This window comes from Lathamus discolor, chromosome 6 (genome assembly GCF_037157495.1).
Source record: "Lathamus discolor isolate bLatDis1 chromosome 6, bLatDis1.hap1, whole genome shotgun sequence".
Lineage (NCBI taxonomy): Eukaryota > Metazoa > Chordata > Aves > Psittaciformes > Psittacidae > Lathamus > Lathamus discolor.
Window position 1 is genome coordinate 32,576,508 of NC_088889.1, and position 14,866 is coordinate 32,591,373.

Consider the following 14,866-nt stretch of genomic DNA (forward strand, 5'->3'; position numbering starts at 1 on the left):
TTCTTATTTTATGGAAAACATAATAAAGGCTCTGTGTTTTCAGCTGTGCAAAATTAAGTATGTCCTGTTCTCAAAGTGTTGGAAGAACATGGTATTTCACGTAAACAGCCTTGACATATGTCTTAATGCTGCTGCCTGCTGCCTCCCTGCACTTCTTCAAAAACTCACTTTTGTTTGTTATGTTATGCTACGTTATGTTGAAGTGGAACCTTAAGTACGAGCTTCTGCTTTTTTCATTTCCTTGTTTCTGCTTTGAGGCTAAGAAGCAACAGCTTTACTTCTTAAAATTGAATAAGTGTTAAATTGAATGTGCAGAAAAACTGTTGATTTTCTTTTTTCCAGAATTTGGCAGGGATTGGATCCCATCTACTTAAAATCAGTCAATTAGTGGCTTTTAGAAAAGTTTCAGTTCTTACAGTTTGTGTACACTGGATGAGGTTAGTCACATCATTTGTCCTGGCAACTTCTGTAGTTATTTTGTTTAAAGATTAGTTTTAGTAGAATGATAGGGAAAATGGTGTGCAACTGTTAAACTTGACATTGCAATAAGAGCAAAAAAAGTATCTTTAAGTATCTTTTCATGAGGTTGGCATGTATAAAATTCCACCTACTTTTGAAAACTGAGAATGATCTCCTATAAAATTTTTATTTTTAAAATGATATTTCATAGAATGCAGAATTAGATGGTTACTCCTACAGCTGTTTCCTGTTATTTGTGCAGTGCTTTGACTGAAGGAGGGCAGGAAGCACTGGCAGAAAGCTCTGTGCTGGTTGTATACCTTGTGCAAAGAAAGAGGAATACCTTATATCCAGCATTATGGGTTTTTTGTTAAGAAATATGTTAATCAACATGTTTTTAAAACTGGTTTTCTGGGTCCACTGCCACTACAGCAACTTAGTTTCCAAGTCTTACCACCTTTTAGATCCCCTCTACTCTGCTCTCGTGAGACCTCAGTAGGAGTACTGTGTGCAGTTCTGGTGTCCTTAACGTAAAAAGGACATGGAACTGTTGGAACAAGTCCAGAGGAGGGCCATGAGGATGATCAGGGGGCTGGAGCACCTCCTGTATGAAGATAGGCTGAGAAAGTTAGGGCTGTTCAGCCTGGAGAAGAGAAGGCTGTGTGGAGACCAGTATCTGAAGGAGGCTTATAAGGATGCTGGCTAAGGACTCTTCATTAGGGACTGTAGTGATAGGACAAGGGTAATGGGTTAAAACTTAAACAGGGGAAGTTTAGATTGGATATAAGGAGGAAGTTCTTTACTGTTAGGGTGGTGAGGCACTGGAATGGGTTGCCCAGGAAAGCTGTGAATGCTCCATCCCTGGTAGTGCTCAAGGCCAGGTTGGACAGAACCTTGCGTGACATGGTCTAGGGAGAGGTGTCCTTGCCCATGGCGGGGGGGTTGGAACTACATGATTTTAAGGTCCTTTCCAACCCTAACTATTCTACGATTCTATGAAATCCTATTACATATACTTCACTCCACCACTGATTTCATTAAAGGTATATTCTAGGTTCTCACTTTTGTAGGCTTAGGCCATTAGTTCCTTTTGGATAGAAAGGTTTGGCACTAGATTTTTCTAGTGACTAACAAAATCTATTCCAGAGATAAGACCAATACACTGAAGAGTGACACAGCAGGATATCTTGGCCTCTATATGAAGTTGTCTTGTATCTTTGGGCATGTCAAGTAACAAAACTCTGATGGTTGTGTAGATGCTTCAGATTTTGCCAGCAAATCTACCTAAATCCCTGTCTAAACTTGTTCAGTGGGTGTGCTTCGAATACTCCTAAAATATCCAATCCCAGTGTGTTTTCAGCACAAACCATAGCCTACCTTTTTTTAAAGCTAGGAAATGAGTTCATAGGGTGCGTCTTTATGACAGAAAACCCTCAGGATATAGAAGTTTTTTTTTTTTTGTAATAGATAGCCTCAGAAAATGTGGATTTCAGGCTTTTCTTTTTCAAAAAGAGAAGTGTTTGACTAATCAGGTATAGGCTAGTGGAGGAATCACTAAGGATACCTGTAGTCTCCTAAAGGATAATCCTAACCATAGGTAAGTTATGCTAGTAGGGAAGAAGGGGGAAATAGTGTGTGTGTACTTCAAGTAGAAATCTCTAGTTGTTCAGTATGTATGTTACAGAAGCAAACACAACAGAAATGAAAATACTTATTTGCAAGCTGGAATAAAACAGTGCAAGTAAGAGGGAACATAAATAGTGAGATTTCCTTTTTTTATTTTTTCTTCACTGACAAGATGTTATATTGCTTGGAATTCCTATGAGACTGAACTGTTTGTAAAAAGAATCATCAGAGAGAGAAGGCAGATCGTATGATTAAAATACTCATTCCACTATATCACTGATTGGCTCTTTTTTAAAGACTGTTTTTCTGACTTCCTGTATTTCTTGTAAGAAGTATCAGTGTTCTGTTTTACTTAGCCTTGTGTCACCTGAAGACTTTCACATCTATTTGTCTTGGCTTCCTAATGTGGGGAGAGTGAACGTGGAGCACAAACTTCCCAGTGTAGGTGTGGCTTTCTACTTGTTAGCTTTTTAAATGCTGTTGATCTGGGACTAGGCCTTCAGCTTCTACAGCTAGATATTAAATTTAAAATTTGATCTTAAAGTCACCCAAATATTTGCTGAAAAGTGGTAGCCTTCCTTCTACTGTATGCTAATTGATACAAGGCTTTTTAAGTAGGACCTGTTTTACCATTCATTCTCTTACAGTCTGCAGTGTTGCGTGACATCTTTTCTCTAATCAGCACAATACTTCTGTTTGCAGTCTGCCATTTTTAAAAAGGTCTGTTTATTGTAATGTGCTGTTACACAACAGACGTTTTCTTTGATGTCTGACAAATACATGACATAGATAAGCACTTAGTTATCTTGCTGAACTTTTACTTGTAAGAAGTTATTTTAGTTACTTCATCCACTGAGACGCTAATTGTTTTTCTTATTGAGTAGATATTGCTTATAAATTCTTATTCAAGAAGATCCCATTCTTTCAATTGTATTTTTAAATTCTGTTATCTTTAACCTAGAAATTTAAGGAGCATCTGTACATAAACATGAATACTGGGTGTGGAAGACCCATCTGCATATGTTGCTAAGGGTGCATTTTGAGTGCCTACAGTTCTGTGTCCTTGACACTTAGATTTCAACATGGAAGTTCTGCAGCCTTTCTAGTTGTTTTGTTCTTCTGAACTATCTCTATGGCTTGGCAGTTTTTCTGAATGTCTAGCTAGCTAGAAAGCTTTAAATTGCAAGGACCATACTGTATGTATTTCTACCAGTATGAATTTTTCTTCTGGTAAACTTTATACTTCAAAGACTTCAAGGAGCTGAACAAAACTTCACTGCTATTTTTCTTCTTCTTCATAAGTTTATGTCCTTTAGATCTAGGCTTTCATTGTCACCGGTACTTGAACTTTGCTTTGTATTCTTATTTGATTACATGTCAAAACAGATATGCTCCCTATTCTCTTTCACATTGATGGAGGGCTCTTACAGGGAATTATTTCAGGTTTCACGCGTACTAATGTTGAAATGGCTGGAAAAAGCTTTCTTATAAATACATACAGCTTGTAGGACACCATTCCTTTATATCCAAGACTGAAAAAAGGGCTTTAGACTGTGGACTACTGCCCTTTTTCAGGTGCGGCTGTATGTGAAAGCTGCTGAACATACTTTTTGAAACTTTATTTTTCATTGAGTGTTCAGATAAAACATGCTCGTATAATACCACCCGTCTGTAAGCCTGGTTCATTCTAAACTGTTAGAGATGGGTGTATTTTGTCTATGAAGTTCCATAGTCAGATGTGAGAGGTTTATCATCTTTGACAGTAAAATAGTAAGAAGAATCTAGGAATACAGAATAGGAATTCTCTTCTGTTGGCATGTTTGAACTCATAGTTGATTGTCTTTAGTTTTGTTGTCAATATGCAATTCCAGTTTTATGCATTACATTGCTGAAAATTAGTGAGACATATGAGAGTCAAATAGTGGCTAAAATTAAATGTCTGACACTTGCAACTTCAAGGATTATTTTTTGTTGTTGTTGTTCAGTAGAATAGCCTTTGGAAAAAATGTTTAGGTGCTCTTCACTTGAAAAGGATGGATGTTTGGCAAAGGTTTCTGTTGTTGTAGATAACAGCATAGTTACAAGGTCTTTTCTATTTGAAAGTATCGATCCCCATTTTCTCAATATATTATTTTTGGAATCAGGTTAATTTTCACTTCTGATCATTGTGAAGGTATGTCCATTTCCACATTTCCAGCCAGTCATCATTTTTGCATGAACTTAAGGTGACTGACTTTATAATAAATGCATTACTCATATGTCACGAATTACATGCAAGCAATGGCCAGAATCAGTATGCTGAGATTGTCCAAGTGGAGTACACATACATAGGCACGCTGGGTGTCAAAAGTAATCAAAGTGATAAGCCCGTTTTTGGTTAACAGCTCTCTGAATGTCATAGATTACCCCTTCAGTGTTAAAAATCCTTACCATTAAATTTGTCGTAGTTGTCATTATGGTTCTCCTTTGAGGAGTGAGAACTATTCTTGCCCATCTTAGTCTGGAGACAAATGCTTCTACCAGCTCCTCCTAGAGTTCTTAAATTGTTTTCAGTCTTAAGTTTTCATGTTGCCTGCTTGATGAAGGCTGTACTTTAAGTGGTGTTATCTGTTACTAAGGTACTTCGACAATCTTTGGACAGACTGGGTCTAAGGAACATTGGCATCATCGCTGCGGATGGAGATTGGAATGTTTCAAAGGAGATGATAGTTGATCCCTATCTTAATGATGCTGTTGAGGTAGTCGGGTAAGTGTGGGAGAAGGGAGGAATTTTACACATTGCTTGTTACTTCACTTCAGTAAGTTTTCATCTCCCTTTTGAGAAGTCATATATTCTTATTTCATACTTCCCAGCCATTCACTGTTTGTCACCATCATGTACAGTGGTGACTGTTTGCTCTTTCTTGTCTTCATCTCTTCTTGCAGTTTGGTACCTGTGTAGGGTAACCTTACCACTCTTCCATCATTTCTTTCAAGTGTTCAGTTAGGAACTGTGTCGTAGTCTTCTTATCTTAAAACTAGCAAATGACAGGAGATTTCTAGCTCTTCTGCATGTGCATCTTCAAAATCAGAACACTCTTAGGACTGAAATCTTGGTTTGCAATCAGTTTTAATTTCAGGTGGACTTGAACTTTCACACTGGAACTTGTCACCGTGGGATCTGATGCTTGCACTGTTTCCTGTCACCTCCTGAAACTAGGAGTTTGTTACTTATCTGATAACAAATGGCGTTAAAAGTGCACACACAGACAGTGAAGTAGAAGTAAAACCAAGCATCTACCGTTTGTCTTTACACTAATATAGCCTATCAATTTTAGCAGCCAGGAATGCCCACTATTGCTGTTGTAGCAAATGACAGCTTGATTGTTTGCCAGCACTCTGGCTCCATAATACACTTTCTTACTATGTTGCTTCTGTCAACTGGCTTGATGCTTATTTTGCTGCTTTTGCTTTTTTGGTAATCTCTGATTTCTCAAAACTATAAAAAGGCTTTAAAAAATTGTAGCATGTTCTTCACAGTGGAAATTACCTGTATGTGTATAAATTGTTCACTTGTGTTATATTTGTTAACTTGCTTACCTCTGTTAACCTTAACTGTGATATGGACATGTGTGTGGTTACTAGTGTACCATTTATCCTCATCTATATGTAAAGGTGTGTGATAGGCTCCTAATTGATTAAAGTAATGCATGGTTCAAAGGTTATAGCAAGCCAATTAAGCAGGGATTTTATAACAAAACTGCTTTCATATGTGTTGAGCTTGTAAACACTGATCACCTGGAAGAGGCTGCCTGAGAAATACCTATTATAGTGCCAGCATTGAGTAACTCATTTGGTTTTAAAACTTATAACTTTCTTAGCTTAGGTAGGACTTGCATCTCACCAAGCTATAGGGAATTAAGAAATGTTTTAGTTATGATTTTCATGGCAATGACACCTGCAGAATAAATGCACTGAGTGTGTATGGTTCTTAATTCTTTATGAGCTTGACAGAATCAAGTCTAGGAGTGCCTGGTTTTGTTTGTAGGCTTTAGGACAGCGCACATGTTTTAGTTGTTCTTTAAGATGAAAGGTCTTTTTGTCATAGGTTTTTCTTGAATATTATTTGGATTTTTCCCCAACTGCCCCTACCCTGCTGATTACAAAAGAAGAACATTTAGGAGAATATTTACTGTGCGATAATGTTGTTGTCTGTCAAGAAATGAAGGTTAGTTGCAAAATGAGAACATAGCGTTTCTCAGCCAATGCTGACTTTAAGGCAGCAGCTACCAAACAGACTTATTGCTGACCTAGAAAAAGTTAATAGTATTTAGCTGTCTGTCCTTCAAATGCTCGGGTTCAGAAAGTTGCTTAAATTATGCAGTATCTGTGTGTCTTAGAGAGCTCTGTGTAGTTCGCAAAATCTGCTAGTCTGTTTTCCAAAAGAGTCTTAAATTCTTTTCTCAGAAATCCTGTCCTGTACATTGTTCTGTAATCTCTTTTCAAGTATAACCCTTTCTGTGACTTTTTCTTGTTTTTTTTTTTTTTTTTTTTTCATTTTGGAATGAAAACCTGGGTTTAAATTTGTATTATTTTGTTTAGAAATTATCAAGGCAATTGAAGGGATTGCTTTGGCATCCATCCACAAAAAGTAACTGACCTTTCCCTTTTTTCTTGTTTCTTTTCTTTTTCTCTTTTCGTTACCACATCAGGTAATTTTTACCTTGATAACTATTGCTCCTCATGGAGCTCTATCCCTGCCTAAAATACCATTTGCAAACTGAGGCATATCTAAGGTAGATTTAAAGTTAAGTTTAAAAAAGATATAGGTCTTCATGTTTTCTCATTAGAACAAAGGCTACCAAACTGTTATTCAGTGTGTTTCAACTTCCTTGGCTGAAGTAGTGATCTTCCTGAATATATTGTTTGCCATCATTTCATACCAATGACTTGCAACAATTGCCGTTCAAAACAGGAGTTGTGTTAGAAGAAAAAGCCTTTATCTACTACTAAATCAAATTATTTACCCAGTATTCATAATGTGCTTGAAAGTGGAAAAAAACACATTGTAATATAGTTAGCTCAATTCTTAAACTGTGTTATGCTTCTGTATTTTGTTTGCAAGACCGTCTTCACTACTGTCTTCTTACGCTATTTTGCTATTTCTGTGTTTGTATAATATTTACATGCTATATATTACTTTTCTGCCAGGGTGTGTTACGGCCCACTACTACATTATCTGTGTTAGACATGGATTTTTTTTTTTTTTTTTGCCATATTTAACAAAGTCTGTAGAGCCCATAGCTCTATTTGGCAGGTCCTTTCTTAAAGACCTATGTCATTCCACAATTAGCCTTGAAGATAGTTTAAGTTATCTTTGACTCTAAAGTCATTATTAGTGGACAGTCATTTTATGTTGGTTGGTGGAAAAAAATATCTGCCTCCATCAAATTATTTACCAGACAGAACAAATCATATTTTATTTTTAGTTAGTGTTGTATGAGTCTTTTCTAATACAACCATCAAATAGCAGAAACAGTTGCTGCTGTTTCAATTCGTATTTTTTTCCTATCTCCTAGTGGCATTATAAAGACCCCAAACCAAAACAAAACCAGCAAAACCTAAAAGATGGGATAAATCTTAATTGGTGTATTTAAAAGGTATTTGTCAATGACTGTGGCTTTTATGTAAAGGATTCTTGTACTGTTGATTTTCATAGTTAATACAGTTTCAACTTTAGAGGCATCATTAGTTTTATAATCCAGGAATGCTTTCTCAGTTCAGTAGGAAGAACAATCTTGGTTCATTGTTGTTTATTCTTTCTGGGGTTTATTCTTTCTGGGGTAATAAAGCGAGATGAATTGACTTGTCTAGAGTTATACTAAGCTGGTGGACTAATTATAGAAAATACTGGCTTCTGGGTTTATTTTATGGGTTTAGACCATGCTGCTTTTGCCATAATTTTAAAAGGGACTTTTTTGTATTACGTGGTTCAAATCACAAGCTAGAAATTTAATTTTGAATTTCTGTAACTGACCTCAAGACGTTATGTTTGTCTCAATTTAAAACAATAGGTTTTACTGGTAGAACAGCCTTGTTTAGGTTGGTTGGGGAATTTTTGTAGGCCTTATTTCAGGGGATGGTACCTGTAATTAGGTAGAATTATTGGCTAAGTTGGTTTTCACAGGACCTCTTTAGGTCATCTGATTGAACGCCTCTTCATCAAGCAGGTACAATTAGGTCATATTGCTGGGTCTTGTTCAACGTTAGTATTGTCACGACCCCTTTAGGCAACTTATTACAAGTGTTTAACCATACTCATGCTCTTTTTTCTTTTTTTTTTTTTTTTCTTTAAGTTTTTACACCTGACTGAATTTTTCGTCAGTCCACAGCCTGTACTGTTGCAAAGGATTAGTCTGTCTCAGGTGTAGGACTTTGTGTTTGCATCTGTTGATCTTGACAAGGTTCCTGTTAGCTTGTCTTTTTCCAGTCTGTTCATTTCCTCTAAATATCAGCCCGCCTTTTCAACATATAAGCATTGTTGTGGATTAACCCTGGTAGGCAGCTCAGCCCCACATACCCATTTGCTCACTCCTGCCCAGTGGGATGGGGGGACAGAATCAGAAGGGTGGAAGTGAAAAAAATGGTGGTTTGAGATAGACACCTTACTAGGGAAAGCAAAAGCTGTGTGTGCAAGCAAAGCAAAGTGTGATCTTCATGAGTTTTATTAAAGACATCAAACAGCATCTGCCCTAATACCAGCTTATGGTGACATCGCTAGCCATCTACACCCTAGTTGGACTTTTCTATCAACCATCATGGGAGACTGCTAAATTCAAGGTCTAGGACATCCACTGATTTTTACCTTGCCCTCAGAGGTTGTCATCTTGTAGAAAGCAGTCCTGTTTGTCAGGCATAATTTTCCCCGAGTAAATTCATGTTGACATTCCCAGTCATCCTTCTGTCATTTTTGTGCTTGGAAGCGTCTTCCAGGAAGACTTGCTCCATAATCTTCCTGGGGAATGATAGATTGATGTGCCTGTAGTTTCTCAGATCCTCTTTTTGGAAGACAGGCATTAAAACTCTTTAACCATTAGGAACCTCTCCTGATCACTGGATACTTTAGCCTTTGTATGTATGTTAAGTCTGCAAATCAAATACTGCGTTATTCTAATGCAAGATGTAACTGTGTCCTGGGTTCAGCAGTAGCAGTCATTTTTCTCCCTCTTAGTAGCTGGTGCAGTGCTGTGTTTTTGACTTTTAGCCCTGGGGAACAGTGCTGATAACATCAATGTTTTTAGTTGTTGCTCAGTGATGTTTACTCTGACCAAGGACTTTCTGAGTATCATGCTCTGCCAGGGAGGAGGGGAAGCTGGGAGGAAGCGGAGACAGGACACTTGACCCAGACTAGCCTACGAACTACATATTTTCTATGTAATAAATAGAATGCAGTGTTCAGCCAAAGTTAACTCTTTGGGGCTGGAAATCTTGCTGTTTCAGGCTACTGTTGGACTGCATATAAACCAGTTCAGATTCTGATCTGCGGAAAAAAAATAACTGTGCAGCACTGTTTCCTGCAGGTAGTGTTCCCTGTTGGAGAACATTATATATGGTAGAAATCTACAGAATGACTTGGAAGTTGTTAGGCGTTTGATGTTATCTGAGTTTACAAGTACAGCAAGTGCTGTTTAGGGGGACCTCTCCACTTTAAGAAACTACATCCTTAGGCTCGATCTTACATGATGTTTCAGATTTGTTTCATTGATTTTCAAGGCCTCTGGGGAAGTGCAAAGTGGTTGCAATTTGAAAACTTGAAATAAAACACAGTTCAGTAGGAAGGTTTGTATGTGTCTGGGTTTTTTTCTTATTGGTTGTGTTTAAGAAGAGCTGCTCTTGTTTGTGTTGCTTTGTAAACTGAAATAGTTGATTAGCATGGAGAATATGGGGAATCCAATCCTTCTCTTAATTAAATGTTTGCTGTGTTTTCACAAGGTTTATAACTTATAATTCAGTTTTCCTGTATAATACAGGACCCTGTATTGTAGTCCTTGTAGCCTAATCCTCAGCATTGTAACGCTGAAGTGGTTGATCTGCAAATAGAGTGTCTTGCATGAAATGTGATATGCTTTGTCGACCTTCGTCTGCAGTTTTTGTGTGTCAGAAAATGAGTCAAGTGTTTTTAATTTTTTCTGTTCATCGTGTGCTTTGGGGTTTGGCACAGTAGAGGAAGATGTCCTTTGAAGGCACTTTGTGCTTGACAATCTATTACATTTTGTTTGATGTAGCAGTTGTTGTCCAAGTTGTAAAAATAAGAATTGAAACATTATTTTTTTTTAAACATGTTCAAGTGGTGCTGAAGAAGATGCTGCCTTTCCCAACAGAAATTTTTGATGATATGAAAAATATTTATTTGTCTATTCTCTTTATTCTTTGCTCTCTCTCTTTTTTCTTTTTCTTTTTTTCCCCCCAAGCTCTTGAGATACACATTGGATAAGCATGGTCTGCAGCAGGTGAGGATCATAGCCAGCGATAGACTGTGGGAGCCCATTTCCTTTGTCTTGCTGCTTGACTCTGAGCTCCATGGAGTGGTCGATGCAATTGGGTAGGGGGTTCTCTCTTTTTTTCTTGGTAGATTGTTCGTAGTTTGTCTTCGTCATGCTTATTTGTAACTAGCACAGCCAAAGATTTACCTCTCTATACTCTCACCTGCAATGAAAGGATTGATACTATAATCTTTCTTATTAACCCGCATCAAATCACATGAAATGTTGTCCTGGTAACAGCCTTAACCCTTTAATTGCATCATGAGTCTTCTCTTGTGTGGAAGATTCCTATTGTCTGTGTCACACTTTTGATAACTTGAAGTTTTTTTGGACAGCGCTGTTTATTCTGAGGGTTGTTTTGGTTCCTTTATTTGGTAGGCAAAAGGTTCTTCAGCTGTACAGCTTTTTACACAGCTTTGTATTACTGTCTTCCTGGTATGTCACAGAAATGGGTGTGTGCCAGAAGTGAAATAGGGCTCTAATTTTTCATTTACAATAATGTCTTGATTTTTAGTTCCCATTTAGCTTGATGGGAAGGTTGTGTTAGGAAAGCATGTAGCCAGCTGACTTGTTTTGATAGTTCTGGGTTTCACTGTATGATGCTAATATTTTGTGAAAGTAGTAGACTAAATTTGAGATTGATTACTGACTTGTCGGCTGAATGGAAATGTGTGTAAGACTTGCTTACTCGCTTTTCTTTTCATACTAGCTCTAAATTTTAATTATGCTCCAGAAACTTGCCTGACTCAATCACATACATCAAATGTGTCTTCCTTGCTTCATCTTGAGTCTTTTTCATTCATCTTTATATACCTGACCCATAGGAGTTGTAGATATGAAGGCTTTAACTCCAAATATAGATAGGCATTTAGTGTCCCCTCAAATGAATTCCACACCCCAGCTTTTGAACAACAAAAAGTATCCTGTCAGTGTTTCACCAATGGAGTCTTGGATCATGTGTGGATCAACAAGTAAAAGGAATTGTGAACTCCCTTTAACTGGATGCAAATCTGCTGTAATTACTGTGATACCAGTGTAGTAGGTATGCTTCCTTTCTCATTTATGGCAGTTACAAGTATGTACCCAGAGTCAGTTCCTGAAGCTCAACTATTTATAATCTGTCTCAGTAAACTGTAGTTTCTTAAATCTTTGGGAGTGTTTTACATCCCTGCTCTGATTCAGTCTTAGCAGGGAGATTAAATACTCTCTTGTGTAGTAGATAATCAGTTGGCTGCTGGACATTTAGTGGTGTACATCATGGTATCTCAACAAAAGGAAAAAACAGACCCAAAACGAAAAAATCCCAAATCAACAAAACAGCCAAAATCAAAAACCAGAAAAAAATTGGTGGTTGGCTTTCTTTTTTTACTTCAAACTATAAAAAGTATTTCAGATAACCAGGATTTTAAATGAATGTACATAAAATCAATTTTGGACTTGCAATGTGATTTGTGATCTGTGAAGTGTCTCAGACAATTCGGATGGGAGATTGATTGTAATTCTCTTCCTGCTATTATTTTCATTGCCTTTTCTCCACCAAGATCCAGTCTTTTTCCCTTTTTCATGATATACATCAATTTTTCCTCTCTCATGTTTTTCTCTCATAAAGTGTCTTGAACCTCTGCTCTTTTGAGCAGAGAATCTAAAATCCTGCTGCTTTTGATGAGGCATCACATCTATAAGAATGCCTGAAAAGATGAGACTTTATGCATCATTAAGAAGGGTAGGTGTTTAGGAGTCTATGGTTTTTCTGAAACATTAAGGAGGATACACAAGTCTCCAAATGGTAGATGTCCTTGAGTAGACCAATTACAAAATTAAAACGTTGTAAGTGTGTGGGTTTTAAGTGGAGCAAAACTGCCAATAAAGATACACTGAAGGAGTCTGCCTCTAGAACCTCTTTATTCTCCCTGTAACTTTGACACTGCTTACCAGTTTATTTCCATGGCTTTAGTGTCTTTACATTGATTTACTTCTCTCTTGTCTCGGTGTTCCTGTGTGATCTTATTTATGTAAAGCGCTTTATACCCTGCTTTTGTTTTGTTTTGTTTTTGTAAAGTACAGCTTGTATTCACAGAAATGTTGACTCTTCACATTTAAGAAATAGCTCTTTAAGATATGGATTGTAGAAAGACAAATTATTCTTTCTTCGCCTTGTCTTTGCAAGCTACATATTTATGCCATTACAAAGAACTTTGCTCGGTATATAAGTAATACTTGTGTTTCCAAGCCAAAGGGGAAATACAATAATCTGTACAACAGAGAAGAATATAGATAAAATCTCTGCTATCTGTTGCATTATCCTCAGTGAAGCTGTGTATGAAGGACAGTAAGTGAAAATAATGGAAAAAAACCCACAATGGTCAGTCTAGAAAAACCGGTGTTTTTCATGTACCTGTCGCAGATGTATCGATTTGTCAAGTTTCAGGCTAATAGTAAAGGAAATATTTATCCCTTCCTTCTCAGTGCTGATAGTTTCATTTTAGTGTATGTATGTAATGTGTTCAATGAGTGTGCTAAGTGAGGGGAAAATAAGAATCCTGTTTTCTGCCAGCGATTTTAAAGATTTTATTTCAGTCAGACTAATCTGGCACACTGGATCAGTGTTGTGATTGAGTTTAACCAGTTTAACCAGTAGTCTTCATTTGGGAGAAAGCATGTCTCCTCATACTGAGAAGTATTTTGGAAAGAGCATTAACTTTCATTATATGCTTCAACTGTTTTCAGTTTTATACCTCTGTAACTTTTATAGTCTAATGAGCATCCCTTTTTATGCCTGCGTTTACTAAAAAGGTGTGTAAAACTAGCCAGGTTCATGTTTAGGTCCCTAGGCATTCATGCACTTAAGTTCTTAGTACTGTATCTTATTGTTGATTTTATAATTATTTGTGGTTTTGTTTAAGGTAGCACAAGGTAGCATGTATTTTGTCTATTTAGCACAGAACAGTTATGAAAATCTTCAAGCTCCATTTCAGGATAAAGCTTTGCTTTAGCAAGTTGCTGAAATTGCATGATGTATTTAAAACAAGATTTACTTACATGCTGACATATGTCAGAAGAGATAGTCATCTACTGATGTAAATACAATAAGCTACCGAATATTACAGTTCTCTCTCAATCCATTTCCTTTTATTCCATTCGTATTATTCCAAAGAAAATTTGTTCTTTCATTTCAGTTTGGAGTAGGTGTATCATTGCTGCTGAACCAACTTCCAGGCTTTCATTTTCCGTTTTTTGCTAAGTGCTTTTTCTTCTTAAAATATTGTGTAGGGCTCACTATCCTGGAACAAAAACAGTGCCAAATGCCTTGTTAACAAAGAAGAAACTGTGGTCTTCAGAAGATTACAGTACTTTCAATGATGAAGTTGGTGCAGGCTGCTGGGCTCGGATCCTGAACCAAAACTATGTGAATGGGAACATGACCTCGTAAGTGTTGTGCACTGTTGCTTGCTTTCTCAACTTAATGTGTAAGGATTGTTTAAAGTGCTATACAACCCATGCATCTGCTATGGTAAGATAGTAGGTAAACTGAAACTCTCCACTCAGTCTGAATTCTAATATAGTAAGGTGTGAAGTCTACAGTCCTTACCTCTTTCTGGGATAGAAGTCACACAAGTTTTAATGTATTCTTGAGTTACTGTTCCACAGTATCCAATAGCGTATGCAGGTGAATTCAGATGCCTTTGAGACTCTGATAATATTTGTTTGAAAAGAGAATGTTCTTAAGAAGAGCCAATAACTTCAAAAACTTTGGAAGAAAATAACGCTGAAGCTAATTTATCTGTATTTTTCTTAAGGTCTTTATCAGGTTGTTTGTCTTCAGTTAAAAGTTGTAGGTACAGATATAATTATCTAGTTTTTCCATGCAACTTCTTTCTCAGAATTCATTCTAAACCAGGCTGTAGTCTTTAGTTATGTTTACAATGTCCCAGATGTTTTCTTTCCAAACTGAAATCTAGAAGAAAGCTGTTCTATTTAGTAGGAAAATGCATAACTTGAAGTTATAGAAAACATACTTTGATGTTTCCTGTGCAACAACTACTAATCTGAAAAAAAAAAAAAAAAAAGGCCAAAAGAAAATGCTGGCATCAAGATCTAAGCAAAATTATTCAAAGCTTTTATTTTTTTGTATAACTTCATTTCGGAACAATAAAGAGAAGTCTTTCTGCCTGAAATGCTTGAAATAGAGCACAGCACAAAGCACTAAGGTTGGAAATGTTATTTTTTTTCCTCTTAAGCTTCTTTTCATTGTATGCTGG

General features: G+C 36.8%; 1 protein-coding gene across 3 annotated transcripts in view; it reads left to right on the forward strand.

Annotated features, from left to right (window-relative positions):
* The window catches only part of GALC (galactosylceramidase), a 35,549-nt gene that overhangs the window by 9,436 nt on the left and 11,247 nt on the right, over positions 1-14,866 (forward strand). For 2 of the 3 annotated variants that reach the window (XM_065685895.1, XM_065685897.1), the window contains 2 exons: positions 10,536-10,666; positions 13,878-14,033. In XM_065685895.1, the coding sequence (XP_065541967.1) occupies positions 10,536-10,666; positions 13,878-14,033 (287 nt within the window). Of the gene's footprint in view, positions 1-4,703; positions 4,832-10,535; positions 10,667-13,877; positions 14,034-14,866 lie in introns of all 3 variants that reach the window. The other variant, XM_065685896.1, reaches the window with a different exon arrangement.